The sequence below is a fragment of the Malaclemys terrapin genome, chromosome 1, assembly GCF_027887155.1.
Source record: "Malaclemys terrapin pileata isolate rMalTer1 chromosome 1, rMalTer1.hap1, whole genome shotgun sequence".
Taxonomy (NCBI): domain Eukaryota; kingdom Metazoa; phylum Chordata; order Testudines; family Emydidae; genus Malaclemys; species Malaclemys terrapin.
Window position 1 is genome coordinate 296,827,015 of NC_071505.1, and position 23,439 is coordinate 296,850,453.

Below are 23,439 nucleotides of genomic sequence, written 5' to 3' on the forward strand. Positions count from 1 at the left end.
TCCTTCTTTTCAGTATGCCCTCAGCCTGCCCCCTCTGCTTCCTCAAGCTGGGACAGGGGCAGCTGGTATAGGAGGCAGCTACCCCAATGGAGATTTCCCCTACTCAGAGGGAGTTCTACTGTAGCAGTCTCAGGCAAGTTTGCTTTGCACTGCGTAAGCAACACAAAGTGAAGTTGGCTGCAAACCGAGGATCTGGCTCAGTGTTTAAACTGACATTTTGATATCTACAGGAAGGCTCTTTCTCTTAACTGCCATGATGAGGTATGCAGTGAGAGATGGTGTCTCTGGAAAACTATGTCATAGGACCACTCAGGACTTTAATGATCAACACCAACCCCTTGAATTGTATCTGGAAGCAAACAGGAAGCCAGTGCAGAAAGTTAAGCACAAAGGTTATGGGTTCATGCCAACCCACATCACTCTGGAAATGGGTAGCTGCATTCTGCCCTGGCTGGAACTCCCAGGTGAACTTCAGATGTGTCCCTAAGCACTTTAATAGTCATGTCTAGTGCTAACAAAAATGTAGATGACTATTGTGAGGCTTTATTTTGAGAAAAATAACCATAATTTTCTGTAAAAAGCAACAGAGGGTCCTGTGGCACCTTTGAGACTAACAGAAGTACTGGGAGCATAAGCTTTCGTGGGTAAGAACCTCACTTCTTCAGATGCAAGACAAGAAGTGAGGTTCTTACCCACGAAAGCTTATGCTCCCAGTACTTCTGTTAGTCTCAAAGGTGCCACAGGACCCTCTGTTGCTTTTTACAGATTCAGACTAACACGGCTACCCCTCTGATACATAATTTTCTGGGCAGCTCTAGATAGCAAAAAGCAACATGGGCAACCACTTCTGGTGGGAAGTTGATGAATTTGGTTGGACACAACACCAGTTGTGTGCCATGCTGGTGAAAGTTGGCCAGACAAATGGGATAGATAGATCCTGCCCTTTCTTTTAAATTCTTCACCAGACTGACAAGCCTGGTTTTCATTTTTTCTAGGTTCCATTGCAGAGAAACCTGCCTAACCTCAGACCTGCCTCCATAATCTCAGGATTTTTATTGGTGCCATGGTTGTTGGTGGACGATGGACCCTGCAGTTGTGAGTATGATGCTGAAAAGACTACAGGAAGTGTAGTAAGAGTGGCCCTTTTCTAGCGAGGCTCCAAAAAGACAGTCCTTGAATTGTTTGGCCCACCATGGTCCAAATTAAATCAAAGGAAGGAATATAATATTTTTAAATGGTACAAAGAATCCATAGTAGGGACATGAGGGGGAAATAGGATCAGCCAAGAGGAAATGCTCAGGCTTTTCAGTTTCTCATTTTAGGATGATGTCATTGCAGCCAGTTCACTTTCATTCAAATCCCATTCTCTGCCTAGTGGTACTATGTATCTTTTAACCCAGTTATAACATGGCTCAGCCTTCAGGCTGAACCACGGAAGAACATTACTAGGCAGCAACTGAGATTAACCTCCATTGATAAACTTGATGGTTTGCGTTTGAGACGGGGCCTTCCTCAGATTTGCTGGAATTATTGAAGTTTCCACTCTTGCTCTTCGGAAGGACAGAATGAAGTCCCTAGAGTAGAGTTCTTTTGTGCAAGTTTATCAATGAAAAGGCCTAGCTGGGTTTTAGAATAGATCCCTGTGCAATCTATGGCACTAATCCTGTAGACCCCTGAACCTTTGTGGAGTGCCATTACTGTCAGCAGGGTTTTGTGCATGTGTAAGTTTTCAGCTTGCAGGAATAAGGCCTAAATTTGTAGTCCACCAAGAATACATAGGACACAAACCTTCCACAGATATGGCTCCTCTTACACAGTACTTCTCAAGTGGGTGGTATAAGGAAGACTAGTGTTCAAACTACTTAAGACTGATGTGAAAAGGTTGGGTTTATGTTCCTGAATAAAAAAACCTGTGGGAGTTTTTGAAGGACAGAATACCTTACAAAACTGCCTCTCAAATGTTTGGTTTTTTTTTTAAAGACAATTTCATGGCACTTGTTCCATCAATATGGCTTTTAATGTTAACATAGTAATGGGACACTAATTTATAAGAAAGTTAGTCCAAATGTAAATGTCCTTTTGCTGGTTCTCTGCTATCTGACCTAACTCATCTTAAATTTTGGATGTGTAGAAACTTTCAATGAAATAGTTAACCATAATAAAACATTAATAGTAACAACTTCATTTATCAATGCCCATGACCAAAGGATGTTGATTTTTTTAAAGAAAAGATTGTCAAAACATAATTTATCATTATCGAAGTAACGTAGCTGAAAAGGATCAATCTACACTAGGTGGTAACATGGTTCCATAGCATATAAGAATGGTTGGTCCTTTCCACACAGCCAAGTCCTAAACATATTAGAACATAATTAGGGGAATATTGGTTTTTTTAACACAGTCCCCTAACACGGTCCATTTGCCTGGATGATCAGGCTTTCATTCACACCTTTGCAGTTCTGATGGGCTTTCTGGATCTATTACAATGAATTAACAGTCCTTTCTTGAAGGAGCTATTTCCTTTCACTCCTCTGAGGCAATGAATGACCCTTGACTGCAGTAAAAGTTAGAGGAGCTAGAAAGTTTAAAAGAACCGAACTGTCTGCTTCTCTCTGTAGGAGAAAGGGGAAAGCTTGGCAGCTGGTAGGATTCATTTACATAAATTATAATTATAATTTTGCTTCCCTGTAGCTATATAGTGTTGCGTTATTTGGCAATTGTTTGTTCTGATTTTCTGACTGATAATAGCTTCTTGATGTAACACTATTTGTGAAGGGGCATATCAATTGTATAAGATATGCCCTGTAGGAAATTGGTCACCCTGAGCTAACGGGTAGTGCAACCTAAGTAGGTAAGAACTCCAAACAACAAAGGGGCCTGGGGATCATGTCCAAGAGACTGAGGTTCTGTCTGGTGTCCTGCTTTACTCTGGATTTCCCATATAGAGGTTCTAAGTCCTGTATAAAGCACATGAGTTTGTAGACTTATCTCATGGTAGAGTTAAAACTGGCTTGTAGGACTAGATTGCTGGTGCTGAAGAAGGAGACTTTGGAAGACCAGACTGAGCAATAGCTGAGGAGGAGCTGACTTTGTGAAACCAGACTGGTTAGCCACCAGTCAGACCAGCACCTGGTGGTGCAGGCTTTGATGGACTAGAGCAAACAAGTGGAGGAGTGCTGCCCCCAACACCCCACTTGACCACTGATACCTGGCAGATCAGTTACAAAAGGCATTTAGAACTAATGCAGGGATACAACTTTTATAGCTTAATATCAACATACGGATTCAACTTCATAGAATCATAGAATATCAGGGTTGGAATGGACCTCAGGAGGTAATCTAGTCCAACCCCCTGCTCAAAGCAGGACCAATCCCCAACGAAGGGTCATTCCAGCCAGGGCTTTGTCAAGCCTAACCTTAAAAACCTCTAAGGAAGGACATTCCACCACCTTCCTAGGTAACCCATTCCAGTGCTTCAACACTCTCCTAGTGAAAAAGTTTTTCCTAATATCTAAACTTATATATCTAAATCAACCTAAACTTCCACATTACCTTTAGGCAGAGCTGTGTGAGATTCAAAATTTCCATCCTGTGGGAAAATTTTAACCTTTGTTTTCATCCCAAAATAGGATAAAACATTTACATTTCAAAATTTTCTACAGAATGGAAAGTCCAAAAAGTTTGTTTGGAAATATCTAAACAAAACTTTTAACATTTTCAATCAAAATTAAACATTCCAACACTCCTGAAATCCAAATGTTCAGTTTTGATTTGCTGACATGACCCAAAATGCCTTGTTTTGAGTAATTTCTACATTAAATTGCATTTTCTTATGGTGGTGCATTGTGAGTTGTAGTTCAGAAGCCTGATACACCCATTTTACCCTATCAACCAGGCTCCCTGGCTGGACTACGTCTCCCATAATGCACTGATTCATGTGACTCCCGTGATGCAACCCACTGTTTGGTCCATATGAAATCACAGAACTACAGCTTCCATAGGGCAATATACCACCATGATAGGAAAATACAGAGCTCCATTGAGTTGAAGAACCTCCACCAGGGAAACCAAAGATGGGGGCTCCTCCATTGACTCCCAACTCTCACTCTGAGGTGGTAACTTGTTTCTTTAAAATTGTGTGGTCCACTCCCCAGGCAACTGTGTGGAGGTTACTGCAGACCTATAATTCTAGGCTATAGAGTGCTGCAGTGAGGGGAGAAAAGGGTCTGGAAGTTGTGGAGAGCTGCATGACTTCCCCATCTTCTCAAATGGCTGCACACTTTGCTCCTCAGTATGGACACAATGCTGCGTCTTTCACCCTGCACTGATAGTCCTTGGCATCTGTCAGCTTAGTGTGGAACTGTATTACATAGTGCTAAGAAACAGAGCTGTGCGAATAACTGAGTTTTTTGATTTGCTGCCTGTAGGGTTGCCAGGCGTCCAGTTTTCGACCGAATACCTGGTCAAAAAGGGACCCTGGCAGCTCTGGTCAGCACTGCTGACCAGGCTATTAAAAGTCCAGTTAGCAGCTCAGTGGGGCTAAGGCAGGCTCCCTGCCTGCCCTGGTTCCGCGCAGCTCCCAGAAGCTGCCAGCATGTCCCTGTGGCCCCTAGGTGCAGGGGTGGCCAGGGAGGCTCCTGCCCAAGTGCCAGCTCCACAGCTCCCATTGGTCAGAAACTGCGGCCAATGAGAGCTACAGGGGCGGCGTGCAGAGCCGCCTGGCCGCACCTCCGCTTAGGGCCACAGGGACATGTCAGCCACTTCTGGGAGCTGCCCAGAGCCCGCATCCACACACACACAGCCCAACCCCTAGTTTTATTTAAAAGTCATATTGAATTGAAAAATAGAAATGTTCTGATTTTTCTCCCATTTTTTGTTGTTGTTTTTAACCAAAACAGTTTGTGGAAATTAACGCAAATACATGAAATGTTTCAGCTGAGCTGAATCTGAATTTTTTAACTGAAAAACAGTTCCGCAAAAAAAATTTGCTCCTCTCTAGTAAGGTGCTCCCATACCCCTTACTGTCATGTAATCAGGAGAGAGAATTTGGCCTTAATGAATATGATTTCCTCTGCTTTTTGAGATACTGTCAATTTGCAACATTGTTTCTACTTCTTGCCATCCAAGAAATATTTTACAGTATATTTATACTTGCGTATGTGAGATCAAAGAATGAGGCAAACAGTAGCTTTAACAGATAATAAATATTAATATACACAGTTTAAAACATAATGAATTCAAGACTACAGAGTACAGTACAGTCTACATGAGGGGCCAGGATGACCGAAAAAAGTTAAGAACAAAGTTATCATGCTACAGATTACAAGGAAACTGAAGTGTAATACCCTTAAAGAGTGAGTAATATACAGCCTGATCCAGCTCCTATTGAAGTCCCATTGAGGGCCTGATCCCAGTGAAGTCAACAAAGACTCCCACTGATTTTCAGGAGGAGCTGGCTCAAGCCTTCAGTGCATAAATATTTCTGAGCATTTGGATTCTTCTACACGCTCTCTGAGCTTTAAGGGAAATAGAGTTGTTAGAACCTGCAGTTCACAAGTCCAGAAAGCATATTCTTAGATTTTCTTCTTTGGCATCAGGGATATGAAATCTAGTCCCTTTTCACCCGAGGTGGCCCATGGAACTAATCTCCTATAAATCAGGTTTTAAGCCTTTCATTTCAGCAGCCCTTTTACGTGGCACCTTGACTCTGTTTATGCTTTTATCTGAGCTTAATCATTGTTCATTTAGTCTTGTGTTCTGTGTATTTAGTAGTTTAGGACCTTATTCTGTAGTGCAGAGGATGCTCAGAAAGTTTTAAAGATTTTTTTTTTAAACAAATGATTCTATAATACTATGTCTTACAGCCCAGTGGGTGTGGATGACTCTTTACAGACCAAATAAAAAAGCCTTGAAGAGCTTGCAGTGTAAGAGCTTGATTGCATAATCACTTACTATTAAGCATATTACTCATCTCTCCATGAGAGCTGCTCTGCTTTGAGTCACACCAGAAGCCAGTGTATTATTTATGTCTAGACACTATTGTCTGGGTCTGAACTGATCTGCAAATTCCTCAGAATGGGGACTGTATATTAATATACATTTGTACAGTGTCAAGCGTACTGCTGATGCTAAATAAAATATAAGTCAAGGGGCTCCAGCCATTTTTCAGCTCTGGTAATTTACGCTCTGCTCCCAGAGGCCTTGATTCAAGAAATCTCTTAAGTATGTGCTTAAGTCCCACTAACTTCAACAAGAGTTGAGCATGTGCTTACTTTTAAGTTCATGCTTAACCACTTTCCTGAATAAGTAGTATTTCCTTAATCGGGTCTAGAGTACAAGCCCTATAGTAAAAGCGCTAAGCACCGCCTGAAATGTACTGTTTGGCCTCAGCTACCTTTGATGTCAGTGGAATTGGCGGGGGGAGGTTGAGCACCTTGCAGGATTAGAATAGCTGCATTAAAAATACTGCAATAGGGATGTCCAGAATAAGATATTACATTAACAAAACTTGAAATTAATTTTTCAGATAGAAATGCCAAACAATATGAAATAACCACCTAGCAGATTTAAATGATCGGGCATCCATTTTAATACTTGCCTTTGTGATACCAAATAACTTTTTTTGAGAACTCAGTGTAGAAAGGTCAGTTAACTTTTACAGGCTTATTCTATAAGTTAGTGTTTCTCAAACTGGGGTCGCCGCTTGTATAGGGAAAGCCCCTGGCGGGCCGGGCCGGTTTGTTTACCTGCCCTGTCCACAGGGTCCGGCTGATTGCGGCTCCCACTGGCCTCGGTTCGCTGCTGCAGGCCAATGGCAGCTGCTGGAAGCGGTAGCCAGTAAGTCCCTCGGCCCGCGCCGCTTCCAGCAGCTCCCATTGGCCTGCAGCGGCGAACCGAGGCCAGAGGGAGCCGCAATCGGCCGGACCTGTGGACAGGGCAGGTAAACAAACCGGCCCGGCCCGCCAGGGGCTTTCCCTACACAAGCGGTGACCCCAGTTTGAGAAACACTGCTATAAGTACTTATTAGAACTCCAATTATGGTTCTGATTTTTTTATTTCTTTGTATTAGAAGACATTATTATTTATATATGTTATTTATATAAACATGGGCATAAATATTGTTGTAAAAGTAAATACTAACATACGAAAAATCAAAATAAATAATAGAAAAGAGGACAAACGTAGCACATCAAAAATAAAAACAATTGTTATAAATATAATGGCTTTAAATGTTTGCTTTTATGTGGCAGATGTTTTTTACCAAATTTCTGGGTTGGCAGTTTGAGTACACTTATGATTTTCATTTATGTAATATTCGCTTTTAGTATTGATGTCGATTTACAACATCTGTGAAGGGTCTGTAACCTGAATTTGACAGGGGAAAGCTAACATATTGCTATTGGAATCTTTCCATGGATTCCATGTAACAGACTGTTATCAAAACTCTTAAATAACTATTCTAATCATCAACAGGGTTCTTGCGCAAATTATATTAGACCCAAAAGGCCCGATTAACTTTAAAACGCCTTACAGACATGAAACATAAATTTTGCTTTCCCCCCCTTTAGAATAGGAATCTGATCATACAGTGTATGCCAGTTACATGCACACACACAAATCAGTATGCAAGTCAGACTTACATCAAGGCAGGATTCCATTTTCAGAATTGGGAAACCAAACTCGTGAGTACAAAATAAATTTAGCCCCTTTTTTCCCTGAAATGTAAACACACCGATTTACAACCAGAATTTGGAGCTACGCAACTCTTTCAATCAGCTGGAAGGCAGACAAATTCATAGCAAAAGGAAGTATTAATATATCAACTACAGGACCGGCTCTAGGCACCAGCAAAGCAAGCACGTGCTTGGGGTGGCACAATTCCAGGGGCGGCATTCCGGGAGGGTTGCGCTCTCGGAGGTTGTTTTTTTTATTCAACTGGCATTGATATTAAAATTATATCAGTAGAGGTAGAGTCAGGATTTCTGCTGGAGTAGAGCTAAGTCCTGCTGATCAAGAAGCATTGTACAAACGTAGTTTACAATTATCAAAGCATGAATGAGTGAACATGAGCTCTCCTTTGCTATTAATTAGTTCATGTTTATATTGATCTTTGAATTGCTAAGTATCTATCTCCCAGAGGCCCTATCCAGAGAAGAGAGTCCTTGGCTATTTGCTTACACTAATCGGGGGTCATCATTTACCCTACCATATGCCACTTAGCCCACCTCCTCCCCTTGCTCCCACACATACTTTGTTTGACCCCATCTATACTATAAAAACTAATTAACAACAGTTGTTGGATTAGTTTGTAGCCCTACTTAGGGACTGCCTGCCTTGTACTTCCTGCTCCTTGACTGTGACCTTGTGGTATCCTGACCCAGCCTACCACCTGACTCTTGCTCTGCCCTCTGGCCTGAATTGGACTCTGATTTCTTGCTCTGCCCCTGCTTGCCTCTTCACACCTGATTCTCAGTCTGCCCTCTGGCACTATCGCAGATGATAATCTCCTGGTACTTTACCTAGCCTGACTCCTGCTCTGACCACAAGTCAGACCACCCACATCCTTGTTGTGACACAATGTGACTTCCCACCGGCTAAACCAGGGGTCGGCAACCTTTCAGAAGTGGTGTGCTGAGTCTTCATTTATTCACTCTAATTTAAGGTTTCGGGTGCCAGTAATACATTTGAACGTTTTTAGAAGGCCTCTTTCTATAAGTCTATAATATATAACTAACCTATTGTATGTAAAGTACGTAAGGTTTTTAAAATGTGTAAGAAGCTTCATTTAAAATTAAATTAAAATGCAGAGCCCCCCGGACCGGTGGCCAGGACCCAGGCAGTGTGAAAATCAGCTCACGTGCCACAGGTTGCCTACCCCTGCGCTAAACCAATTGTTCTGGGCAGGGACCAGTCTCTTGGCTAGAGTGAATAGATTTCCCACAAGTGAGTACTTAACAGTCAGCCACCTTCTTTGTTGTTCTTTTGCCACCAGCCATTGGGAATTTTCAACCCAACATAGAAGCAAAGAGACCATAGAGAAGGCAAAATGCTGCACATTCATAATGGAGTGTGCAACCAGACACAGACATGTAGGTTCATCATCTCACACAGCATTCATAAATTGTACAGGCATGTTCCCAATTCATCACAGCTGGAAGAAGCCCAAACAACACCAAGTTTCTAAATGAAGTGGTGTTGGTAATTCAATAAAGAACAATTTTCCTTCTGAGTTAGGACTGATCCAATGCTCCAGTGTGATGTTAGAGGATCCACAACCACTAGAGATGCTGTCCTGTGATAAGATATAAAGCCAAGCTGTGATAAGATGATCAGAGGCCTGGGTGGCCTAGCAATTAGTGCACCTAACCTCTGGCCCCTTGACTCTCTGTCAAGATGGTAGAAGTGCCTGGTTCTTGATCATCAGTCAGCCACAAATCTTCTGGCCTCCACTTGCCTCTGGGTCTCACCTTTAAGGGGGTGTGGTAGTAGGACCTGGGCCCTCCCACTCCACCAGGCACCAGCCCAGGGCCTATGTGAGAAACACCAGCAGGGTCCTCCCTGCAGACAATCTAAGGGCTAGTCTACACTAGAAGCACTACATCAGCACAGCTGCACCAATGAAGCTGCACTGATTCAGCTGCGGTATTGTAGTGCATCTAGTGAAGGTGCTCTATGCTGACGGGAGAAACGGGAGCTCTCCCATCGGCATAATTACTCCACCTCCATGAGAGGCGATAGCTATGTCAGCGGGAGATGCTCTCCTGCTGACATAGCGCTGTCTTAGGGTGCTTAGGTTGGTGTAACTTGTGTTACTCAGGGGGATGACTTTTTCACAACCCTGAGCCACGCAAGTTATAGTGACATAAGCGGTAGTGTAGACCTGTCCTCTGTCTGCCCTGGGCTACTTCCTACCTATAAGTCCCTTCAGATTGGGACATGGCCCCTATAGTCCAAACAATCAATCGCTTACCAAAAAGAGTCCAAATGAGCAGGGTTCTGCAGGACCTGCTGATTCTTAAAGTGGTTGATGGCTTCAGAAGGCATTGCCTGTGGGCCTTACCCTCTTTATGGTCCCATCTCAGGCTCAACCTTCTATCTGGATTCCTGGAGGATTTGTCTCTCCTACAGCCTTCCCACGGCCGATAGTCTGGGCTTCTGAGCTCCTTTTAACCCACTCCTCCAGTAGTCATATGCTCAGCAGGCCTGGAGGGGTTGTGCTACCTGGGCCCAGTATACCACATTACAATCTATGGGACTTTTCACCAGAATAAGTATCCTGTCCAAACTGGCACACAGAGAGTATGAAATGAGTGTGTTAAGAATACATAGACAGATTAACTATGATATACTGGATAAATATCCCATTTTTTGTAGATTTCATGTTTGTAATCATAGAATCATAGGACTGGAAGGCACCTCGAGAGGTCATTTGGTCCAGTCCCCTGCACTCATGGCAGGACTAAGTATTATCTAGACCATCCCTCACAGGTGTTTGTCTAACCTGATCTTAAAAATCTCCAATGATGGAGATTCCATAGCCTCCTTAGGCAATTTATTTAGTGCCCAACCACCCTGACAGGAAGTTTTTCCTAATGTCCAACCTAAACCTCCCTTTCTGCAATTTAAGACCATTGCTTCTTATCCTATCCTCAGAGGTTAAGAAGAACAATTGTTCTCCCTCCTCCTTGTAACAACCTTTTATATACTTGAAAACTTTTATCATGTTCCCTCTCAGTCTTCTCTTTTCCAGACTAAACAAACCCAATTTTTTTCAATCTTCCCTCATAGGTCATGTTTTCTAGACCTTTAATCATTTTTGTTGCTCTTCTCTGGACTTTCTCCAATTTGTCCAAATCTTTCCTGAAGTGTGGCACCCAGAACTGGACACAATATTCCAGTTGAGGCCTAATCAGTGCGGAGTAGAGTGGAATTACTTCTTGCGTCTTGCTTACAACACTCCTGCTAATACATCCCAGAATAATGTTTGCTTTTTTTTCAACAGTGTTACACTGTTGACTCATATTTAGCTTGTGGTCCACTATGACCCCCGGATCCCTTTCCGCGGTACTCCTTCGTAGGCAGTCATTTCCCATTTTGTATGTGTGCAACTGATTGTTCCTTCCTAAATGGAGTACTTTGCATTTGTCTTTATTGAATTTCATCCTATTTACTTGAGACCAAAGCTTCCAAAGGTTCACTTCAGAGAAGCACTCAGAAGTTCAGATGCTTATTCAAACTATCAAAACCTCTTAAATCAATATACCTGAGCTGGAAAGAGGCTTTCTTGTGAGATTTCCTTTACTTCCTACTTCCAGTTGAGTTAGAACTACTATGCCATTACAGCAGTGGGTCTCAAACAGGGGTACATGTAACCCTGGGGGTACTTAGAGGTCTTCCAGGGGGTATATCAACTCATGTAGATATTTGCCTAGTTTTACAACAGGCTACATAAAAAGCACTAGCGAAATCAGTACAAACTCAAATTTCATACAGACAATGACTTGTTTATTTTGCTCTATATACTATACACTGAAATGTAAGTACAATATTTATATTTCCAGTTCATTTATTTTATAATTATATGCTAAAATGAGAACATAAGCAATTTTTCAGTAATAGTGTGCTGTGACACTGTTGTATTTTTATGTCTGATTTTATAAGCAAGTAGTTTTTAAGTGAGATGAAATTTGGGATATGCAAGAGAAATCAGACTCCTGAAAGAGGTACAGTATTCTGAACAATTTGAGAGCCACTGTATTAGAACATCCTCTCTGAGTATTTGATCACTACTGCTTCTTGTGCCAGCCAGAACCTTAAACTGGAAAAGGGCACAAAAGCAGAATGAAAAATTCAATATTTGTTCAAACATTATAAACGATTCAGCTTGAGTTAGTTAGAGGTTTGGGTGATAGTTCAAGTTGCTTCTTATTTTATTCAAACTAATTTGTTCCCCTCTAATTTCAAACTCTCTTGTCAGAGACAAGGAAGGTAAGCTAACATCATTTCTTGGACCAACTTATGTTGCTGGAAGGTACAAGACTTTAAACCACACAGAGTTCTTCTTCAGGTTAGCTATGTAGTTGGAAAGCTTGTACCTTTCACCAACAAAAGGTGGATCAATAAAAGATGTTACCTTCCCTACTTTGTCTCTGTCATATCCCAGGACTAACACATCTACAACAACATTGCAAACAAACTCTCTTGATGTCCTTTTTGAACTAGTTGTTCTCCAACTTTCTTCTTTTAATAATAGCTGTATCCCTCTCCAAACAATTGAGCACATTTAAATCATATAACCATGCATCTCTGCTGATCTTGTGCATTTAGCCAAAATTAAACACATAATTCTGAGAGAGGCTGAGAAATCACGACTCACCAGTCTGGGTATGTTGAGATGACTTAGAAACAGAATAATAAAAGTGCTGACTTCAACTGGTATGCATCATTTTTTTTCCAGCAGCTCCTTTCAAAAAGGCTTTGATCTGTTCAACAGATTTGTGGTATATGTAGCAGATTTTGTTCCTACAACCAAATAGAATTTTTTGGGCATACTTCAAACTCCTGTGTTTCTTGAACTACATTGTTTTCAGGTAAAGACAATATTTAGATTGTTTCTAATTTGTTCACAAAATGTTTTAACATGAACTATATGAGAATTGCTTATATTTCTGTGCAGTGTCTTCTCTGCATTATCAGTGATGAAATTAAAGCAGATCCACTGTTTAAAATAAAAGTGTTTACTAATTTCTTTTTTTAAAAGTACAGTAATTACCTACATTTAATATTTTTAAGTATATTCCCAATACAACAATGCCCAGAATAATCTGTATACCTGTCCTCACCCTACCACTGCCTTTTCCCGGAAATTGAATGTAAATCCCATATAGTTTTAATATATCTTTTGCTATAGGATCTGATGGTATTAGAGTCCAAATACTTAACTGTTACAGCAAGCACTATTGCACTGCCTCATGCTTACATTTTAAATCTCTCTTTGACCCATGACCATATTCCAAATAAATGAAACATGCCTTGATTTTTCCCATCCAGAAGACAGATGATAACACGTCAGTTTCAGACTATAGGCGTGTTACTCTTCAGCAAGTCATTTCTAAAGATATGGAACAAATACTTCAGTCTTTAAGTTTAATATTACCCTTTCATATTTTGATCAATTTACAGTCTTTCTTTGTAATCAGTTTGGTTTCTTCCCAAGCCCAGTATAGGGGATGCTTTATTGCCAAACCTGTGTCTCTGGTATGATGTTCTGGATAAGGGTTATATCAAAGACAACAGTTCTTGATCTATCTAGAGCATCTCACACAGCCCCTTTGTTTAAACAAATATATATATGGTAAATATACCTTAACAAAGCAACTCTCTCGTTATCTGCATTCAAGGTCACAAAGTATTGTTAAAGGTGTTTCAAACAACAAGGACCCTTTGTCATCTAGAATTCCTCTATAGAATGTTCTTGGCTGGAATCTATTTATATATATATATATATATATATATTAATAATATAATCTCTTAGCAGCTCTCAATAAATAGTAGGCTAATTTGCATTAGTGAAGACACAACACTGTCTTGTCACTGTCAGTCAATGTTTAATTCAACTGATCTTTCTGATTTCCAGTCTGATGTAGAAGTAACATTAGAATATAGCTGGTTCCAATAGCATTTATAGACACAGTAACACAAATACCATTCTGAATTAAGAGTTAACATTTGAAAGTCAGTAACTGAAGAAAAGACTTAAATACATAGCATTTAAAAAGGAATACTGATTACTATGGGCCGGATACTGCCATCCAAGATACTACCACTTATCCTGCTAAAAACCTACCTTAATCTGTCTATTTCTGCCATCTATTCTTTGTTGTTAACCCATCTAGCTCCCTCCAGTTGTTTCTATCTGACTGGTCTGTGTAGGGTTTTGTTTTGTTTTGTTTTTTAGTGGCTTTGGGTATGTGCTTGTTAGCATGTTCAGGGCACACCTGAAGTTAACAATTCCCTCATGACACTCTGTTTCACCCTATTTTCACAGATCAAGATTTTACAACTCTCACACACACACACACACACACACACACACAAGCTTTCATGGTTTACACAACCCTGAAGTTGTTTCAGCTAACTTCTGAAATGCTGCATCAGCAGGAACACATACAAAAAGCAAAACATTCTTTATATTTTCCTATAATACTATATATAATAATATTCATTTCTCTAACATTATTTAGTATATATTTGACTAACACAATTCATTACACAGTTTTCCAGCACTCGATTTGCATTACTCCAGGAAGAGAGCCAAGGTTATGATTGAAATTGATCCTGGTATACGACACTCAAAGATGTCGGAGTATCATTGGGGAAGGACTAAGAAAAGCTTCAGTAAGAGAAGAGTTTTGAAGGAAAGTAATTTAAATAATTCTATTTAGGTGTTTTAAACTATTTCATTTATAGCTAATCTGTATCACAATTCACTCATTTTTGGACATAATTTGAGGAGGAGGAATTTGGCTTGTGGCAGAATACACCTCTACCCCGATATAACGTGACCCGATATAACACAAATTCGAATATAACACGGTAAAGCAGTGCTCCGGGGGGGATGTGGCTGCGCACTCCAGCGGATCAAAGCAAGTTTGATATAACGCGGTTTCACCTATAACGCTGTAAGATTTTTTGGCTCCCGAGGACAACATTATATCGGGATAAAGGTGTACTGTCATTGTGGCTGGGACTTGCCTACCAGTAGCTTTTTGCACTATGACAGCATGAATGGGGAGAAATCTCAGTGATGAGAATGTCATGAAGATTAACTTTCCTTTAGCTCCTTCTGGCAGGTGGGGATGATCAGGTGGGCCTTTTATATACAGTCTCTGTTATCTGCGCTCACATGACACAACTCTTACTGTAGAGAAAATTGCCCAAGAAGAGTTATTTGAGACGTGCCAACATCCTCCCACTCAAAATGGACAGGAGAAAGCTTGTAAGAAAAGTGAAAAATGACCACAGGAATGTTAGGAATCAGGGAGAGCTTTTATTAAAGTGCCTGGCCCTCAAGAGTTGCTACTAAATGTCCACAATCAATAAACTTGTGGATGGAACTTTGGACAACACCTGCAGTGAGTAACATTCTATGATGTGGAAGAAAATGCATCCCAGCTCATATTTCTTTGGAAGATATTCCTTTAAAATTTACAGAATTATTTATTTGAATTTGTAATCTGCTTTAACAATATATATTCACCAGGTGTTACAAGATGGCTTTTCATTCTCTCCTGACTGGCCTGAGTTTTTGTGTCATATTGGTGGAAAATGCCCTAAAAATGTATTTTTTTCTAAATTTGCAGTACAATTATAATACAGACTTTTGTAATGGGTTTACTGACTGGCACTATTATAGATCACTCATTACAGAAGAGCAGCAAATCTGACACTTCTATCATAGCTTATCTGTCCAACAATTTGCAGGATATAAATTCATTTTGTGTGTATGCTAGCCAAACGGGGTATGAGGCCTTGAGTTTGTAGAAATTAAGGTCACTGGTTCTATTTACCAGATTTCTAGCCACAAAAAATATTGAAGGCAAGAGAGCACTCTGTAGGTGACTACATTGATAGCCAAATCTGTCCAAAAGCTGTTGTCTTCTAATAATAATAACTAATAATAATAAATCACCTACTTTATGAGAATAAAGACAACAATGAAACTCAAGAATTGTCCATCTCTTGTCTTCTGTTCTATTCAGTTTAATTTTCTTGGCTGCTGCATCTGCAGAGTCTAGGCCACCAAAAGGCCTTGCATTTTTGAAGCACTCCTCAGGATGGTAGGGCTTCTGAGAAATCCCCTGAAATCCTGAAGATAAGGCTCAGGTGACCGTATTTTCAAAATAAAAAACTGATACTTTTGTGGCTATATCTTTTAGGTTGGTGAACCACTCATGCAAAAGGGAAAAGTACATTCTTAAAAATGTGTGCTGGTGCCCCCTACAGCCAGCTTCTGACTCAAGTTGCTCATATTTTTTGCAGCAGAGGAGTTCTTGCAGTAATTTAGTGTTGAGAATAAATTTATCATGAAATATTTAACAAGTGTTAACATTCACTTTGAGCAAAATAACAGCCTTGACAGTGTTTACACTCATTCAACTTTTCTCTCCAAACACTGCATCACACAGAATGCTTTCCATTAGACTGTTACTGGTAAACAGAATAAATTCTACCTCTGATAGAAACACGTTTTAAAAATGAGCATGTTCATTGATGAAATGAAAAACCTGGACATTTCACGTGCCCCAAAAGAAGGACCTGGGACCCTTGGACATCATACAAAAAATCAGGTCTGCTTTGGTAAAACTGGAATATAAGGTTTCTTTAGATATTCTTGAGCACATGGCTTAAGTCTTTGCAGGATCAATGTCCAAGTTATTATTGTTGTCAATATTTACAGAGAATATTTTCCATATGAAAAACTTTCTCTGTAGACAGGTTTCAACATAGTAACCACTTCTGTTTGAAATATAGACCTGGTCTGCACTATGAGTTTAATTCGAATTTAGCAGCGTTAAATCAAATTAACCCTGCACCCGTCCACACAATTAAACCATTTATTTCGAAATAAAGGGCTCTTAAAATCGATTTCTGTACTCCTCCCCGACGAGCGGAGTAGCGCCAAAATCGATATTGTCATTTTGAATTAGGGTTAGTGTGGCCGCAATTCAATGGTATTGACCTCCGGGAGCTATCCCACAGTGCACCATTGTGACCGCTCTGGACAGCAATCTGAACTCGGATGCACTGGCCAGGTAGACAGGAAAAGCCCCGTGAACATTTGAATTTTATTTCCTGTTTGCCCAGCACAGGAGAGCACAGGTGACCACAGAGAGCTCATCAGCACAGGTAACCATGCAGACTGATAATCGAAAAAGAGCACCAGCATGGACCATACAGGAGGTACTGGATCTGATCGCTATATGGGGAGAGGATTCAGTGCTAGCAGAACTTCGTTCGAAAAGACGAAATTGCCAAAACTTTTGAAAAAATCTCCAAGGGCATGATGGAGAGAGGCCACAGTAGGGACTCAGAGCAGTGCCGCCTGAAAGTCAAGGAGTTCAGACAAGCCTATCAGAAAACAAAGGAGGCAAACTGTCGCTCCGGGTCAGAACCGCAGACATGCGGCTTCTACGCTGAGCTGCATGCAATTCTAGGGGGGGCCGCCACCACTACCCCACCTCTGACTGTGGATTCCAAGGCAGGGGCAATCTCATCAGCCACACCTGAGGATTCTGCGGACGGAGAAGAGGAGGAGGAGGAAGACAAGCTTGCGGAGAGCACCCAGCACTCCGTTCTCCCCAACAGCCAGGATCTTTTTCTCAGCCTGAGTGAAGTACCCTCCCAAGCCAGTACCCAAGACCATGACCCCATGGAAGGGACCTCAGGTGAGTTTACCTTTACAAATATAAAACATGGTTTAAAAGCAAGCGTTTTTTAATGATTAATTTGCCCTGAGGACTTGGGATGCATTCGTGGCCTGTACAGCTACCGGAAAAGTCTGTTAATGTATCTGGGGATGGACTGGAAATCCTCCACGGACATCTCCATGAAGCTCTCCTGGAGGTACTCCAAAAGTCTTTGCAGAAGGCTTCTGGGCAGTGCAGCCTTATTCCGTCCTCCATGGTAGGACACTTGACCATGCCATGCTAGTAGCAAGTAATCTGGTATCATTGCATGACAAAGCCTGGCAGCGTATGGTCCCGGTGTTTGCTGGCATTCAAGCAACATCCGTTCTTTATCTTGCTGTGTAATCCTCAGGAGAGTGATATCGCTCATGGTAACCTGGTTGAAATACGGGAATTTAAAGAGGGGACAGAGGTGGCCGTTCCTACTGGGCTGTTTGCCTGTGGCTGAAAAGAAATCCTTCCCTGTAGTAAGCCAAGCGCGTGGTGGGGGGGGGTAGGAATTGGTGCTGAGCTTTTCACGTGTGGCTAGCAAAGATCTTCCCTGATACCAGCCACGCGGTGAGGGGAGGGATAAAGAGATCATCCCAGAGAATTGGATTGGGGGGGTTAGTTTGGTTTCTGCTGCTGCAGGTTAACAGGAAAACCGCAGCACTCAACGGGCTTTGCTTGGTATGTGGGAAAGGAGGGCGCAGAAGCTGAAAGACAATGGCTTACCATGGCCGCATGCAAGCCGAATTCTATTGCCCGGATCTGCGTCTGTGATCTCTAACAGCAAAGCCACAGGCACTCAATATTAAGATGCAAAATGCTACCTTGCACAGAAATCACATGTGCTATGTAATGTGAATAGTGTTGTTCACCGTGAAAGAGTATAAGCATTGTTCTGTAAAATATATCTTTTTAAATACTTCTCTCCCTTTTTTCCCTCCCTCCCTCCAGCAGCTGCAAATTTTTCAAGCCTCCCTCCTCCATCCCAAAGGCTATCTCAGATAAGGCGTCGGAAAAAGAGGACACGAGACGAGATTTCGCGGAAATCATGGAATCCATCCGCAATGAAAGAGCCCATCTGAATGAGTGGAAGGACACGGTATCAAAGTACAGGAAAGATGCCAGTGAACGTGAGGACAGGAGGGACCAACGTGTGGACAGAAGGGACCAACGTGAGGAGAGGAGAGACGCTCAAGATGAGAGATGGCGGCAGGAAGATCAGAGTAGGTAGGATGCAACACTGGGGCTGCTGCGTGAGCAAACAGACATGCTCTGGCATCTGGTGGAGCTTCAGGAACGGCAGCAGGATCACAGACTGCCACTGCAGCCCTTGTATAACCACCCTCCCCCATCACCATGTTCCATAGCCTCCTCACCCAGATGTGTAAGAACGCGGGGGGGAGGCTCCGTGCACCCTCCCATTCCACCCCAGTGGATAGCCCAAGCAAAAGGCTGTCATTATTTTAATCTTTTTTTAGTGGCCTTTTCCTTCCCTCCGATCCTCCTCCCAAACCCACCTGGGCTACCTTGTCAGTTCTCTCCCTCTTTTTATAATCAATTTATAAAGAATACATGATTTTTAAATGATAGTGACTTTATTTCCTTCGAAAGCAAGCTGTGATTGAAGGGGAGGGTGGGTTGCTTACAGAGAATGAGTCAATAAAGGGGACGGGTTTTCATCAAGGAGAAACAAACAGAACTTTCACATGGTAGCCTGGCCAGTCATGAAATTGGTTTTCAAAGCTTCTCTGATGCACCGCGCTTCCTGGGGTGCTCTTCTAATTGCCCTGGTGTCTGGCTGCGCGTAATCAGCAGCCATGCGATTTGCCTCAACCTCCCACCCCCCCATAAAGGTCTCCCCCTTACTTTCACAGAGATTGTGGAGCACACAGCAAGCAGAAATAACAATGGGGATATTGGTTTGGCTGTGGTCTGAGCAAGTCAGTAACGTGCGCCAGCGACCTTTTAAATGGCCAAATACACATTCTACCACCGTTCTGCACTTGCTCAGCCTGTAGTTGAACAGCTCCTGACTACTGTCCAGGCTGCCTGTGTATGGCTTCATGAGCCATGGCATTAAGGGGTAGTCTGGGTCCAAGGATAACTATAGGCATTTCAACATCCCCAACGGTTATTTTCTGATCCAGGAAGTAAGTCCCTTGCTGCAGCCGTTTAAAGAGAGTAGTGTTCCTGAAGACGCGAGCGTCATGAACCCTTCCCGGCCAGCCCACGTTGATGTTGGTGAAACGTCCCTTGTGATCCACCAGTGCTTGCAGCACCATTGAAAAGTACCCCTTGCGGTTTATGTACTGGGTACCCTGGTGCTCCAGTGCAAAGATAGGGATATGGGTTCCATCAATCGCCCCACCGCAGTTAGGGAATCCCATTGCAGCAAAGCCATCCACTATGACCTGCACATTTCCCAGAGTCACTACCTTTCGTAACAGCAGCTCAGTGATTGCTTTGGCTACTTGCATGACAGCAGCCCCCACAGTAGATTTGCCCACTCCAAATTGATTCCCGACTGACCGGTAGCTGTCTGGCGTTGCAAGCTTCCACAGGGCTATCGCCACTCGCTTCTCAACTGTAAGGGCTGCTCTCATCTTGGTATTCCTGCGCTTCAGGGCAGGGGAAAGCAAGTCACAAAGTTCCATGAAAGTGCCTCGTTTTTCTGGTCCTGGTTCAGCATAAACTGCACGATAATGCGCAAGGTGTTTACAATGTTCATGACTGCTGTCTTGAGCTGAGCGGGCTCCATGCTTGCCGTGGTATGGCGTCTGCAGTGTTCACCCAGGAAAAAAGGCGCAAAACAGTTGTCTGCCATTGCTTTCATGGAGGGAGGGGTGAGGCTGTACCCAGAACCCACCTGCGACAATGTTTTTTGCCCCATCAGGCACTGGGATCTCAACCCAGAATTCCAATGGGCGGGGGAGACTGTGGGAACTATGGGATAGCTATAGGATAACTACCCACAGTGCAACACTCCGGAAATCGATGCTAGCCCTGGTACATGGACGCACACCGCCGAATTAATGTGCTTAGTGTGGCCGCATACATTTGACTGTATACAATCTGTTTCCAAAATTCGAATTCCGTAAATTCGGATTAATCCCGTAGTGTAGACATACTCATAGATGTTCTGGCAGAGATTACAAACACAGCCATCTCCAGAGGATTTTATAATCACGGCAAACACAAACATTGGGATTTATAAACTCTGCTGGTGAATTTTGCAAATCCGGTAGCATGGGTAGTTTGTAAGGTCCTAAAAAGAATAACCGTGGAACCATATCAGGCCATCACTTACTAAGCAGAACTTTCCAGTGATTTCTGCTTTACAGCAGATGCCATAATATGGTTCTTGGCTTTTCCTATGTCCCTAACCCTCTTTAGATCAAAAAAAAAAAAAAAATCAAGGAACATTAAAATGAACGTAGGTTAACATAATTTTAAGGGTATAAATGTATATAGCCAAACATCAGGGAATTATTTTCTGTGACATGAACGTAGCCATTTGGAATGTCCTGGCCTTTGCTCGTCCTGTGCTGCTGCTGTTTGGTTTTTATAACGTTGTATGATGGCAAACATCGTGCGCTGCGCTGCTCTTTAATGCCCGCCTTAACAGATGCTATTAACAGTGGTGTGGAGCGGCTCTTCGGGGCCGGGATCGCCTTCGTGTTGAGTCTGGGCAGCACAATGCGGCCCCGCTCCAGGACCGCAATACGCGGCACAAGTCCTGGGCACGGCTGAATGCGAGATGCGGAGACGCTCGGCGCTCCCATGCCCAGGCTCTGGCGGGTGTGCCTCTAACGCTCTAGGAGTTTCGGGCTCTTCCTCCCCTGGGGCTGGGGGGGGGGAGGCGGGGAAGGCCGTGTGGGGGGCGGGGTTAGGGGACGTCAGTCCGTCCCTCAGCTGAAGGCGGAGCACGGCAGCGCCTCACACCGGGTGAAGGGCTCAGGGGGGAGGGGAATCAGCCCGGCAGCACAGAGGGAGCGAGCGCGAGGCGCCGCAGTGTGTCCGGCCCCGCCTCCCCCCCTCGGGCTCGTACCATTTGGCGGCGCTGGTGCGGGGGTGCGCGGCAAACCCCAGCCAGGGGTGCCCTGGCTGCCGCGCGAGCGACTGGGCTCCCCCGTGACCCCCGCGCGCAGATCGTGCGGCCCCCGCCTCCCCCCGGGCTCTCGGGCCCCGCTGGGCCCAGGGCGGCACTGGCGGGAGGGCGCTGCGCGCGTGGCTCCCCCGCTCCGCGCGCCCGCCCCGGCCCCGCCGTTATTCGGATGCGGAGGCCGAGACGGGCAGCGCCGAGAGCGCGGGGGTCCCGGACCATGCTGGGTAGTGGGCGGCGCCGCCCGGCGGACTCGCACGCCGACCAGTGGGTGCTGGTTGCACCAGGTAACTCCCCTCCCCCGGGCCCCGCGGAGAGCTGGAGCCCCGGCGCCCCGTCTCCCCACCAGCGCCCCCGGGGGAGAGTGGACCTCCCTCAGCGCCCCATGTCCCATCCCCCACTAGCGCCCCAGGGGAGACTGGAGCCCTGTGACCCATCTCGGCCAGGAGGGGCACGACCTCAGTGCAGTGAGATTTGATCCCCTGGTCCACTCAGGCTCCCTTTGTTGTGCCCCGTCCAGTCCCAGGGAGCAGGACCCAGCCGGGGTTGAGGGGCTACTCATTGTAGAAGGTTAAATTCTTTGCAGCTGTATTACAGTTAAGGGGGCAGATGCAGGGGGTGTATTAAGGCAGGATGTGAAGGGCTATATCTGCTGCCCCTTCCCTCTCACCAGTGAGCTAGATGCATCTCAAAGGCTACTGATGTTGCAGAAGGAGAGAGAGCTCTTCCCTTATCAAGTACACCTCTACCCCAATATAACGCTGCCCTTGGGAGCCAAAAAATCTTACCGTGTTACAGGTGAAATCGCGTTATATCGAACTTGCTTTGATCTGCCAGAGCTTGCAGCCCCGCCCCCTGGAGCGCTGCTTTACCGCGTTATATCCGAATTCGTCTTATATTGTGTCGCGTTATATCGGGGTAGAGGTGTACTTAGATTTCATTGGCTGATTTGCACCCTAGTCAAGACCTCTTTGTATATCCAGCCAACGCCTATCTTGCTAAGTAGCTGGATCATCTACCAGAGCTGCCTGTGTGTAACCTTAAGCAAAGTCTTACAGAGTTCACCATTCTGCTTCTCAGTCTTGACTCAATATTTTCCTACATCACTGGGATATCACAGGGTTTAACTCATTAGAATTAGTAAATTGCTGTGAGATCCTTGGAGAGAAGGTGCTCTACAAGTGCAAAATATTATTTCTAGAGTACTCCCACAGGTACTTGATCTCACCTGTTTTTGACAATCTTTAGTGAAGGAGTCTCACCTACTTCACAGTTTATTCTGTCTTCTGTTTTCTAAAGGGAATAGCATAGAGACATAAACATCAGCTTTGAAACACTTAGACCCCTCTGAGACACAAAGTTCTAAACCTGATCAGGGATCTACTCAACCCTTCATCCTTGTAGAATAAACAAACAGAATTCCCTGTATCTGATGGAAGAATGTTTCAGATGAGGGCCTTAAAAACTGAAATCCTCTCTGGCCTGTATTTCCCTCCACTCCACAACTGTCATTCAGTGTGTTTTGTAAATGTAAAATTGCATTACTGCTAATTTTTTGCAGTGTCTGTATTAAAAATATCATCTGATTCTTACCTTCAGTAATCTCCAAACAAAAAATTGGTTAATTTTTAAACGAAGGTGGCCGAGTGAGAGAGAATGTGCACAAATTGTAGAAAACTGAGAAAAGATGCATTACTCAATCCTATTTTCTTCTGGATTTGCTGATTCCTCCCTGGCTCCATTCTTAGCTTTTCTGTTCCACACTCTTGGATCTGACATGCAGAGAGTACAAGATGCTGCTGCTGATAGTAATAATAACTAGGGCTGTCAATTAATCACAGTTAACTCATGCGATTAACTCAAAAAAATTAATCACAGTTC

General features: G+C 43.5%; 1 protein-coding gene across 2 annotated transcripts in view; it reads left to right on the top strand.

Annotated features, from left to right (window-relative positions):
• Window positions 1-21,560: 21,560 nt before the first annotated feature.
• Window positions 21,561-23,439, top strand: part of RNASEH2B (ribonuclease H2 subunit B) — a 56,450-nt gene continuing 54,571 nt past the window's right edge. Inside the window, exon 1 of one of the 2 annotated variants that reach the window (XM_054015132.1) lies at window positions 21,561-21,845. In XM_054015132.1, coding sequence (XP_053871107.1) covers window positions 21,731-21,845 — 115 coding nt within the window. In that variant the 5' untranslated portion in view covers window positions 21,561-21,730. The remainder of the gene's footprint in view (window positions 21,846-23,439) is intronic. The other variant, XM_054015126.1, reaches the window with a different exon arrangement.